At 36.7% G+C, this 12,028-nt stretch overlaps 1 protein-coding gene across 1 annotated transcript; it reads left to right on the top strand.

Annotated features, from left to right (window-relative positions):
* Positions 1-1,785: 1,785 nt before the first annotated feature.
* On the top strand, positions 1,786-3,032 carry LOC126729025 (uncharacterized). Its single transcript, XM_050434785.1, has 2 exons — positions 1,786-2,007; positions 2,438-3,032. The coding sequence occupies exon 2, from the start codon at positions 2,443-2,445 to the stop codon at positions 2,890-2,892; it is 450 nt and encodes a 149-aa protein (XP_050290742.1). The 5' UTR covers positions 1,786-2,007; positions 2,438-2,442; the 3' UTR covers positions 2,893-3,032.
* The last annotated feature ends 8,996 nt before the right edge of the window (positions 3,033-12,028 follow it).

The following is a 12,028-nucleotide window of genomic DNA, read 5'->3' as shown; positions in this document are numbered from 1 at the left end:
AAGCTACCTTTATTCAAAATCTAAGCTAGTATTACATATGGTGTTGTGTTTATTATACACAATTTTACACACACCCTAATTTTGAACTGGAACAATAACTAAAATCATAATTTTAAACTTGGAAATAGAGGCTTCAAGTCACAATTTCATTTCAAAATGGAATGTGTATATATACATATAAGTGAAGTTTTGCTTCATGTCATGCATATTTGACTTAGGTTATTTGCTTTTTGGCATTTCTAAATCTTTGACATGTGGACGGGGCAAATTATGCCACATGCTTTTTATTTTTTTGTTTTTTGGGGGGGTATTAGAGATATTATTAATAAGGACAATGTTAGAGTTACAAATTATTTTACAATATGTTATACAAACAACAGATATAACAAGTGATTATTAGTAAGTGAAAAAAGTAATGTTAATGATAGGATAAGATGAAAACAAGTAAGAATTAGACACATCAATAGTTTATAAAAATTTTATAAAATAATTTGTGCATGTAGACTATTAAAACAAAACTTAAAACTTTGCCACATGCATGTACTTTAAAGGTACAATAATTATAGAAACTTAAAAGACTAATTAAAAGTGCAGATTATTAAAAGCGCAATCATTAGAAAGCTTCAAATAATTAAATAGCTTTAAATGACTAATTAAAAAAAAATCCCAAAATAATTATGGGACAATCACTCCAAAAAATAATGGGTTCAAGATCCTTTAGAGTTCTTAGGCTATTCTATACATAGAGTTTTTTAAATTCTGACCTTCATTTTTAAATTTAAGGGTCCAAATTATGTCAAGTCAATGTTCCATTAACAAACTCATTAAAATAATAGTTTAAAAAAAAAACCATTTAATTACTAACATTTAACGTTTCTAGAGATAGAAAAAATACTAAAAGTCTCTCTGGCCAAGACTCCATCGTTTTTCAATCATCCAAAACACTTTTCAAACCTTTGTATCACCATAGAGAGCAATTTGGACTTAAATTTTGGAACTTTCACTTACCGTTTGAAGACAATCATTATAGAAATGACGCCATATGTAGGTTTGAAATTTTATTGTGTCTATCAAAAACAATATATATGCAATGCATTTAAATGTGAATTTGTCTATATTTTTGGGGTTCAAGTGATAGTTCAACGATAATGAAATATTTTGTGATGTCTATGTCTATGGTTTAAACTTGAATGTCTAATCTAATCTATCATATCATATATGATATAATAAAATTAAGTTCTAAATTTCATTTATTTTAATCATTTATTAAAATTTTGTATTTTAATCATTAGAACATATTGTTTATGCATCATTTATTATATTATGATATTTCTCTCTCAAAAAAAAATATTATGATATTTAATTTAGGGTATGTGTGGTATGCTATAGTAGATTGTATAATGGAAAAGTTATTCATGTGAAAAAGGTATTTGATTATTCAGTTGCATCTTCATTACAAAAAGTAATTATTCTTGAAGAATAGTCATTACTTAAATTAAAATAATCTTTTTCTCTATGGCCAAAATGGGCAAATGCCCTTTTTTCGGAAATTAAACATCTTTGTGCCCTCATTCTGAAACTAAATAGGGAAATGCCCCTCTTTTGTAACTCGATAATCCTAAAATCGAGTTATATGAAATACTCGATGCTCCAATGATCGAGTTATACACAGGTTTTTCCTGCACTGCTGGCATTTTTTTTTTGAATCTCTACATAACTCGATTATTTAAAAATCGAGTTAGTTATACTGTTATAAACCCTGATTTCGTACTGTCTTTGTGTCAGGTGGAGTGTTTCAATGTAACTCGATTCCTGTAATATCGAGTTATAAAGTAGACTTGATATCCGTAAAGTCGAGTTATTCTCTTATAATTTCTGCACACCTTCTCCCACTCAGTGTGCCTTGCTCTCTGCTGAACTGAGGACTTTCTGCTGAACTGAGTTGGAACTCCTCCACGGATCAACAGCGGCTTTCTTCAAACTCAATTGAAATTTGTATCACCTCAGGTAAAAAATTCACATCACAATTTTAGGGCAATGTTATTTTCATTTGATATTGTACTAAATTTTGATTTTTTAGGTTGAATGAATGTAAAGTAAGTACATTGGTGTGATTTTGGTTATTTGTTGTAGTAAACGTTGGTGAGAAGAGAATGAAATAATTTCTTTACTATAGCAACATTTTGTATTGCACATAATCATCATTGGTCAGACATTTACAACAACATTTAGTGTTGAAGACAATGTGTAGACATTACCAACAATGTCTATTGTTTATGGTCAAATGTTGGTGTTAGTGTTAGTATTTCATTTTTAGCATGCAATAGTACACAATTTTATGAATGTCTTTGCTGTGTACCATTCTATGCAGGATTACATTATTTAGCAACAGTTGATACACACTGTTAACTTGATCATTTGGTGTTATTGTATTCAGTGTCAATGTCTGGTTCTGGCAACCCACAACTCTATAGGCCTCATGATGTGTTCACTGCTATGGGTCGTTGTTGGGTATTGGAAGATGAGTTCAGCTATCCAATCAATCCGAATTTGCGAAATAGTGCTTACGTTCACAATACCATGAGACAGGAGTGGGCTTGGTTATTTCGTGAACAACAAATGTTTTATGATGAGTTGGTTGGTTTTAAGTTGCCAGTGCCTCGGCGACTCGCATCACAAATGCCCAGAGACAGCATCAACGAACTTCGTAAAGCATTGAATCGCATAAGAGAAGAAAATAATCGAATGAAGATACGTCTTAATCGATATCGGACCCAAGTCGAGATTCGAGAGTCAGTGCAGGAAGGGTGGTACGAGCATGCACAGTTCATGCAATCACTTCTTGCTGATCCCATTTATCAGTCAGACGTGGAGATGTCAGATGAAGAGTAATCGTGTCGTGTCGTGGTGTAATTAGATTTTGTTGGAGAACTATTTTGCTTAACTATGTGTTATATGTATGGTTGCATTTGTACTATGTAAACCTTATTATTGATTATGAGAAGCATGCACGTTATTCGTAATGTAGATTATTCTCACATAAGTCATAAAAGTCAAATATTCTCACACATGATGTTTTTCAATAAGCACGTACAACATAACACAGAAAACATAAAATAACTTACACTAACATTATTAACTTAACCATAGACATAACACACACACACACACCACAGTGGCATTCATTCTGATAGGTAGTCCTCGTAGTTGAGGACATTGTTACGTTCTGCCGGAGTGAGTTGCCTGTTTGTTGCAACGGCTTGCTCCTCCGCCAATTGTAGCATATGATACCTGGACCTACGAAGTATCATAAGATTGTTCTCTTTTTTTATTTTCGTCACTGCACGCTCATATTGGTGCATGTTTTGTCGTGGAAGTGTGAGCGAGCTACGCTCGACAAGAGGCGCTCCGATTTACAGGAGATCATTGTGCAGAGCGTTGGACTCGTTCACGCGAAAGTCCCACTCCTGTTGCAATCCGGCATAGTATTCCCTCTCGTCAGAATCTCTTTGCGTTCTATAGTTATTTGGAAAACGAGGTAGCATCCAATTACGCATTGACATTGGAAAATGTGACTTTAGATCGGTATGTGTAGAAGTTTTACAAGGGTAGATGTATGTAAATGGGATTTCGGTATGTGTAGATGTTTTGCAATGGTAGATGTAAATGGGACTTTATATAGGGGTTTTGCAAGGGCAAGTATTCAGGTGGATGTGAGTATAAGTATTCACGTGAATAAAGATGATATGAGTTGACAGTATATTGTTCAGTGGCGTCTGTTGGTGCATGTGATTCGTTGAGGTAGCTGTTTCATATGGCTATAGCTTGTGCTACAGTAGCGGGCTGGTGATGTGTACTACAAAAGAGGTTGCGTATTTATTCACGTGAAGACTATTCAACATTGATGTGCTTCATCTGACATGATTTGACGAGACAATGTTGAGCTGTGTTAAATGTATCATAAACTTCTCAGGGATGCTATAGGTACATCCTTTAAAAATGCTGCATTGCAAAAGGATGCATAGCTGTGTATTGACGTGCGTGTAGGTGATATGACTGGATAGGGTTCAACAGTGCAAAGCTATTGAGCAGCACTACGAACATCAATGTAGCAATAGGACCAATAACACTCGAAATTGATGCACAAAATTTTCTGCGTTGCTATGTGTATTGACGTGAGTGTGGATGGGTACTTCTGGTCAGGGTTCAACAATACTGAGCTATCCACCGTAGCTACAGTCATTGCTCCCTATGGTGGAATTTGGCAAGTGTGATTGAAGAAAGCTGATAACAACATTAGGTTTTGTAATGGTTGGCAGGATTTCGCTGAATACCATTCTATCTGTTATGGTTATTTTTTAGTCTTCAGATATGAAGGAAATTCAAGCTTCCATATTGTTATATTTGATAAGACTGCCATTGAGATTCAATATCCATGTAGGAAGAATTGTAAATTGGAAGATCATCAGGTAAAAATATCAAAAACTTAGATGAAGATGATACAAACATTTCTTCCTTAATGTACAAACCCATAAAACATGAAGTCAGAGAAAAGTTTGTTCTTAAAAAATTACAGATTATGTCCAGAGGAAGAGAGAGAGAGCAATCCAAGCAGCCAAAAAATTGAAGCCTAAAAATCCTTCTTTCATGGGTATCTCGTGGCCACATAATATGGTGAGCCTTTATACATAATGTGATTATGATGTTCTCTTAAATATGGCTTGGAAACATATATGGGAAGCAAGTATATTATTGGGAAGCAATTTGTCACACATCAATGTCTTGTGCTATTACCCTCCATCAAAACATATTAAGCAATGAGATTCGGGGAAGGCTGGGTTGCATTTTCGAAAGACAATAATTTAGAAAAAGGAGATGTCACTGCCAATGAGGTGATCGAAAGAACTCCTGTTGTGATTAGTGTCTCAATATTTCACTTGGTTGACCATCAGAGTTTGGACAAGGATAACCTATTTAAAATTTAAACTAGTGATGTTTATGCTTATATTTAATTAGGGACTTTGATCACTACTATGGTTTATTTCTCTGACCAGTTTGGTATGTCTTGTTCAAAACTATTCAGAATTCCTGTGCTTCATCTAACATGACTTGTTGAAACAGTACTGAGCTGTGTTCAATGTATCATAAACTTTTCAGCCATGCTCTGCATCCTTGAAAACAGTGCATTACAAAAGAAGGCATATCTGTGTATTGACTGGACAGGGTTGAACAGTGCAAAGCTGTTAAGCAGCACATGTAGCACTACGAACAACATCTGTGTACCAATGGTGGACAGCTCACACCCAAAATTGATGCATAGCCAATTCAGGGATGCTCTACCTCTTCGAAAACGGTGCATTGCAAAGGGTTGCACACACGTGTATTCACGTGAGTGGGGATGGGTACGTGTGGTCAGGGTTCAATAGTTTCGAGATGTTGAGTATCACATGCAGAACTACATCAATCAAGTGTAGCAATGATGGACAGCTTACCCCCAAAAATTTGCTTACACTTTTGAAGGGTCCTCTGCATCCTTGAAAATAGTGCATTGCAAAATGTTGCATATCTGTTTATTCACGTGAGCATGGATGATATGACTGGACAGGGTTCAATAGTGTCGAGTTGTTGAGCAGCACATGCAGAACTGCGAACATGACTTCGCCGAACAGTGCCGAGCTGTGTTAGCCTTTTCCAACCTCACTTGCCAAATGCTAGTATTACGAGCAGTGAGTGTAGCAACAGTAGAGAGTTTTATCCCCCTGTTTCCCTACAAACTTTTCAGGGAGTCTTTGCAGGTAGAAAATGTAGTTACATTTTCTCAACATCAATGTAAAATTACATGAAGAAAACTATGCTTCCAAGTTTTACATCAATGGCTTCCGATCATCACAATTGCAATATTAGGGAGCTTTCAAGCAATGCTACAACAAACCAATAACTTGAATGAAACATTTGAAAGGCTGATCAGGCTTTTAGGCCTTTACTCTATTTTTAAGCAAACCAAATATCGTTGTGAGAGTGTGTTGGGTGAGCCATATGGATTTTTAGTAAGTGAGTGGTTAGTCTGATTTGGACGAGTCTTTATGTAATGTATCTATATAAAGTAGGACACTATTACAACTAAGATACACAGATACGTGCATATTATATCGTGACTCAAACAACTCATATAAAAGAATTATTCGAATTATTGAATCATATGCGCGGTTGGTCTATGTGGTTTGGATCAGTCTGTATGTATTGAATCTATTAAATTTTCCTACAAGTAATGTGCAATAAATATAATTTGGAGGCATTTCACTTCCTAAGGTTTTCCCTACATTACAAAGCAAAGGACATTGTTCGTCCATGACCCACATTACTTGAATGTAGCAACAAAGAACACGTATGAAAAAAATGAGAAAGTGATTTCACATAAACTTAGCCAAAAGTAATAAACAGTTAATCTTTAGAGTTGCAAAAGTTGAACATACATAATCATCATTTGTCACACATTAACAATAACATCATGTATTGCACATAATGTGTAGACATTAACAACAACGTCTAATGTTCGTAGGTAGAAATTTTTGGAAATCATCATTGCTTGAATCAGAGAAGTCTGAAATATCTGTTTCATCATCTAACGCAGTAATTTCATTAATAGACTTCATGGCTCGCTCTTGCGCCTTCCCCTTTAGATGCTACCTAGCTTTTTGGATTGCGTGAAAACGGTCTAGTCGCCTTTGCATTTGATTGTTCTCTTGTTCAAGACGAGCAAGTATGTTGGCAGGTTCATCTCTAGGTAACTCGGCAGAGCGTGCCTTAGGAACTCGTAACCCGTGCCATCGACAATACACCTCTAACTCACACCTCTTCTCGTATAGGGTTGACCATGGTGGTTCTGCTATAGTGAACTCTATTGCGGTGGTATCTGTACTTAGTTTTGTAGGTTTGCCGACCATGATGTGTCCGACGCTTCCAAGACTCTCATACGTGTATATTGGCATATTAACGAAATCTCTCTTCTTTCCAACCCATTTTCCTCCATAGTGGTCTGTGTATGTATGTAGTTGTTGATTTGTTGGAACTTGTGATGATGCATTTGTTGAAGTAGGTCCAAACTTGTTTCGCATTGTCCGATTTGATGTTGAGGCATTGCGACTCATAGCTTAATCAATCTACGAAGTTAGCGGGGTAGAAAGTTAACATTATATCACTGGTGCATTTATAACCTCATTTCACGGTCCAGGCATTACAATTTCACTTATTAGGGCCTGTCATGTCAAACCCTTCAGGAAAAACACTATATGAACAGGATTTGAAATGTTCCTAATGTCACATCAAAGGTGGGCAATAGTTGCAACAGTAGATGTAAATGAGACATCTGTGCATCCAATTTCACAATTCTGTATTCACGTGAGTGTGGGTGTGAAACAGTGTCGACCTGGGTATCCACATCGTGTAGAGCACCGAACATGACTTGACTAAGCAGCAGCGTCTGTTGGCACATGTGCTGCGATTGAAGGAGTTTGATATGACTACAGTTGGTGCTACAGAAGCAGGCTAGTGACGTGTGTTTAGAGTTGGAACTTGGTCACCTTCAAACTTCACTACATTAATTGTGTTTTGTCTTTCACCAGCAAGTTCGCAATATTAATTTATTAATTATGTTTGGTCTTTCACAAAATAAATTATGAAGATCACAGTGTTTTCTGTGATTTGGTCATTTTGAATGTCTGTAAACATCATGGTGTGTAAATATGACGGTGTTCATTATCTTTGGTCATTAAACATTTACAGGTTAAAAGCATCACTTTGGTCTCAGAACCATCACTCTTACAAATTACGTAGCGCCATAGGCTGAAACACTGAAATTTCTCTTGTAATCGTAGCCAATTGATGTGAGACTGCATTTGAGGGAATACCTACTTACTCGACTATTCGATCAAACATCGTGGTCAAAGACTTGTCGGTTTGAAGCGAGGCCCAATTTGGTCTGAATACCACATCTGTTATACCGTAGATGTTGGTGGTGGCTTGAGCTCCTGGTTATATCTGTTTAATTGTGGACTTTACCTTTACAAAATCTTAAACATCAGGGTATTTATTATCGTTGGTCATTTTCAAGGATGGTAGTCAAAACGCTCTTCCCATAATTCGTGACTGTTGGTTAGAAGAGATTACACATAGGTAAAACCATGTTCAACCCTGAAACTAAGCTCTCAAACAAACGCATGCCATAATAATTTACAGGTTGAAAGCACCACTTTGCTCTTAGAACTTTGATGTTAGTGGCTTGAGGTCACTGTTATATCTGTTTAATCGTGTTTGGTCCTTCACAACATACTTAAACTTCACGATGTTTATTATCTTCAGCTCACTGTTATCTAATATATTATGTAAGGGGCCACCACTTCAGGTTTGAATTCCTCATATTTGATTAAAAAAAATCCGTTAGACCTAATGCTAGAGTGAATGAGGTCATGCCAAGTGTCGCTTTTATCTTTTTCGACGAGTCTGCACTGCAAGGTTTCATCAATAAATTTTGTAATGAAAATATGATGCATGAGGAATAGTCCAGGCGAGGATCAAATTCAGAATAATATAATTGCTGATTTAAGATCGACAAAAATATTCAATTAGTGGAAAATACATGTAAGCTCAGCAAAACCTCCAATAAAAATAGTTGCCTGAAGTCAAGATATAGCTTCAGCCATTGTTCCAAGGAAAATCTCCTAGGTGGTTCATCGTTAATATCAAAACCTGTAAACGAATTGTGCTTTCACAAAACCTTCCATTTGTATTAATAATTACTATAATCTAAAAACACGTGAGCGTCGTACAGAATTATGAAATAAATGTTATTTACACACAGACTTGGATCTACTTGATATTATATAGAATCACATAATAACATAAAAAATTCTTAGACCATTACATCCATTTCAATAATACTAATGATAGTAACGATGGGCATGAAACTAACCATCATATTAATATATCAAATTACTTTCAACGGATACCATGTTCTTCAAATTGCCACTAAAATAAAAAAATATAGAACTGTCATACAATTCTCCAAATATGTTATAGCAACCACGAACTGAAAATCGTCCCCCCCTTGGGTACAATACCCAATGGGAATCATCAAGAGTCAGATGGTGTAGAAGGTGGAACAGGACGTCTATAGTGAGCTAAGTCCGCTCGCATAGCTCCAACCTCGGCAAGAAGACCATGTAGAAGCTGACCATGGGCTGCCTGAGTCGTCATAATGGTCTCCATCATAGCATGAAGAGAGGGAGGAAGAGGGCATGTATGCGCTGCATCAACAGTGTCAACATCTATCTCATCATCACCATCCTCGGCAACAACAGATGTGGGATCCCTATGCATGTCCTCATCTTGAACATCTCCAGTAGTAGACCGTACTCGTGGTCTGTTGGATGGACCAACACTGAGGTCGACAACCTTCTTTTGGGCAGTTCGCTGTTTCAGAAATTTGGCTCCTATAGGGGCTTGGATGTGAACCAACTCGTGGGAAGGAAAGTTCTTTAATCCTAAATATTTGAGGACCCTATGGATGAGAACTGGGAAAAACAAAGCATGCCTCTTATACTTGCTCCTACGCACCTTGACAATGGTTTCAATGAAAAGGGAAGGAAAACAAATGGAACTATTGGTGACAAGGGCGTAAAGCAAGATACACCTGTCTACAGGGATTGTATGGATATGAGAGATAGGGAAAATGTTGTGACAAGCTATCCTAAAGAAGATATAATTAAGCTCAGTCAACTCACTTGAGCTAATACTTCGGCCAGAATCCCGATTGTTTGATCGTCCACAAAGAACATCCATAACATCATCAATACGAGGAGACATAGAGTTTGGATAAGTAGGTGTACAAATTATAGGTACATCAAGGGCTTTAGATACGTGCTCCCTAGTTATTGTAAACGGTACACCACGTATGGACGATGCCACCTTGTGACCACCAAGATCCTCATGCACCGATAGATTCGAATAGAATTCTCTAATCAAGTCAGCTGGAGGGGGTTGTATGTTTGTACATAGGGACAGCCAATGCCTAGACTGTAGATTCTCACGAACAAAAGGATGCAGTTCCTGTAAATTGATTTGCCTTTCTCCCCAAATACGCCTACGCTTAATCAAGGTTTCAAAGGTTTGCTCATTTTCTGGCATGAGGAACCTTAATTGATCAAACACCACTTCAGGTTTGGATGCAGCTTTGCATTTTCCCCTCTTAGTCCTCTTCGGACCCATAACTAATCGATGGTCAGTAGTGCAAACACGATCAGCTCACACAAAAACAGAACCAAAATGAAGTTTGAAGCAGAGAACAAAAATTGAAGAGTAACCAGCTACCATGTGTAGAAAATCATGCACACAATATACTGTCTAGAGCAGTTTACAACAACACAATGAAAACCAAATATTCTTATTCACGGGTTGTTTAGTTGGTGCAATAATTGTAATGCATTTTGGTCCGAGTCAATAATTTGAAGTTAGAGACCTAGAGTATATAACAGAAGTCTTATCATATAGGAAACATACAAGTGGATTTAGGAATTGACATATATCATACCATCGTAGCTACATGTAGTAAGTTTCACCAGCTTCTACAAAAAACAGAAAATAAATTGCACAATGTACAGTTCAGACATACAACCAGCATATATCTATACCACACACATATGGAGCCACTGGCAAGTTCATTTTGTGGAAGGAAGACAACCTATGACATAGGCAACCTTACTAACAACAATGCATTTGACTAGGCAAACACCCAATTTCATCACAATCTTCATAGACATAGACATAGAAGTGTGAAGCATCAAAATGCAAAATTTGAGAATAATGCACCAACAATGTGTAATTTCAAAGACAGCAACCGTTAAAAGAGTCTTACTATGTAAAATCCTCGACGAATTTGCGCGGGAAATTGTGGGTTCTAGCCTGATGAAGCGAGAGCAATCAAAGATGTAATTTCGGACAGCTGCAAGTTCTGCAGAACTGGGGAAGAGTTAATAAAAATGGGTAATAGATTGTAATGTCCATATAACTTGATTTTCTGGAAATCGAGTTACATGCAATCAAATTTTCAGCACAAGGGCTTGCACATAAACCGACTGTCCGTAAATCGAGTTATGTGTAGCACAAATAACAAGAATCCAGTTAATGGTGGAACGGCTTTCTCATAACTCGATGTTGCAGACAACGAGTTAATTTCAAATAACTCGATTATACAGAACTCGAGTTATTTTTCTGGGCCCCCAGATATTTGGACTGGTCCAGATGCAGTCCAAGACGAATCGAAGTTTAAAGGTAGGCCTGCCACAATACTCGATTCTACTTGAATCGAGTTCTGTGCAGTGGACACTCACAAGAATTCAAATTCCTCGAGATTTGGAAAATCGAGTTACGTTGTACACATGCACCCACCCAGCCCATATATTTGGACTGGTCCAGATGCAGTCCAAGAGGAATCCAACTGTATATGGCTACCTCGCACAAAACCGAACTCCGGTAAAATCGAGTTATTTGCAGTAGAATATCTCAAGAATGCAATTTCTGTGTGTAATGGCTTGCATATAAATGGATACATCATAAAGCGAGTTATTTGCAGAGTTACTCAATTTTGTAGAACTTGAGTTATTTTCACTGGTCTCCCTTAATCTTCCTGTTAGGTGTAATCATTTCTCAACATTAATTGACAATAACAAGTAGTCTTCTAAGTTGTTCCAAAAATCATGCGGAGCCTTTTTATTTAATATTTTTTATTTACTTCTTTTTTAGTGGTATGATTCTCAATAAAATGTAAGTTTCACAGTTTTCATGAAAATTTCTTTTTCATGAAAATTTCTTGAGAAAATGGATTTAGAAATAATCCAGACTCATGATTCCTTATGACAATGATAGAATTACTTGCATTTCTACCGTGTGGATGACCCACTTTCATAAGCAGTTAATGGCAGCAGTTATGATAGGAGTCTGACAGATGTTGTTTGCAGGTTTGTTTAGTTCAAAG

The sequence above is a fragment of the Quercus robur genome, chromosome 5 (assembly GCF_932294415.1).
Source record: "Quercus robur chromosome 5, dhQueRobu3.1, whole genome shotgun sequence".
Taxonomy (NCBI): domain Eukaryota; kingdom Viridiplantae; phylum Streptophyta; class Magnoliopsida; order Fagales; family Fagaceae; genus Quercus; species Quercus robur.
This window is presented reverse-complemented; position numbering and strand designations above follow the sequence as displayed.

Excerpts from the sequence above, each read along its gene's own strand:
- LOC126729025 (XM_050434785.1), top strand. The coding sequence starts at position 2,443 with ATGTCTGGTTCTGGCAACCCACAACTCTATAGGCCTCATGATGTGTTC.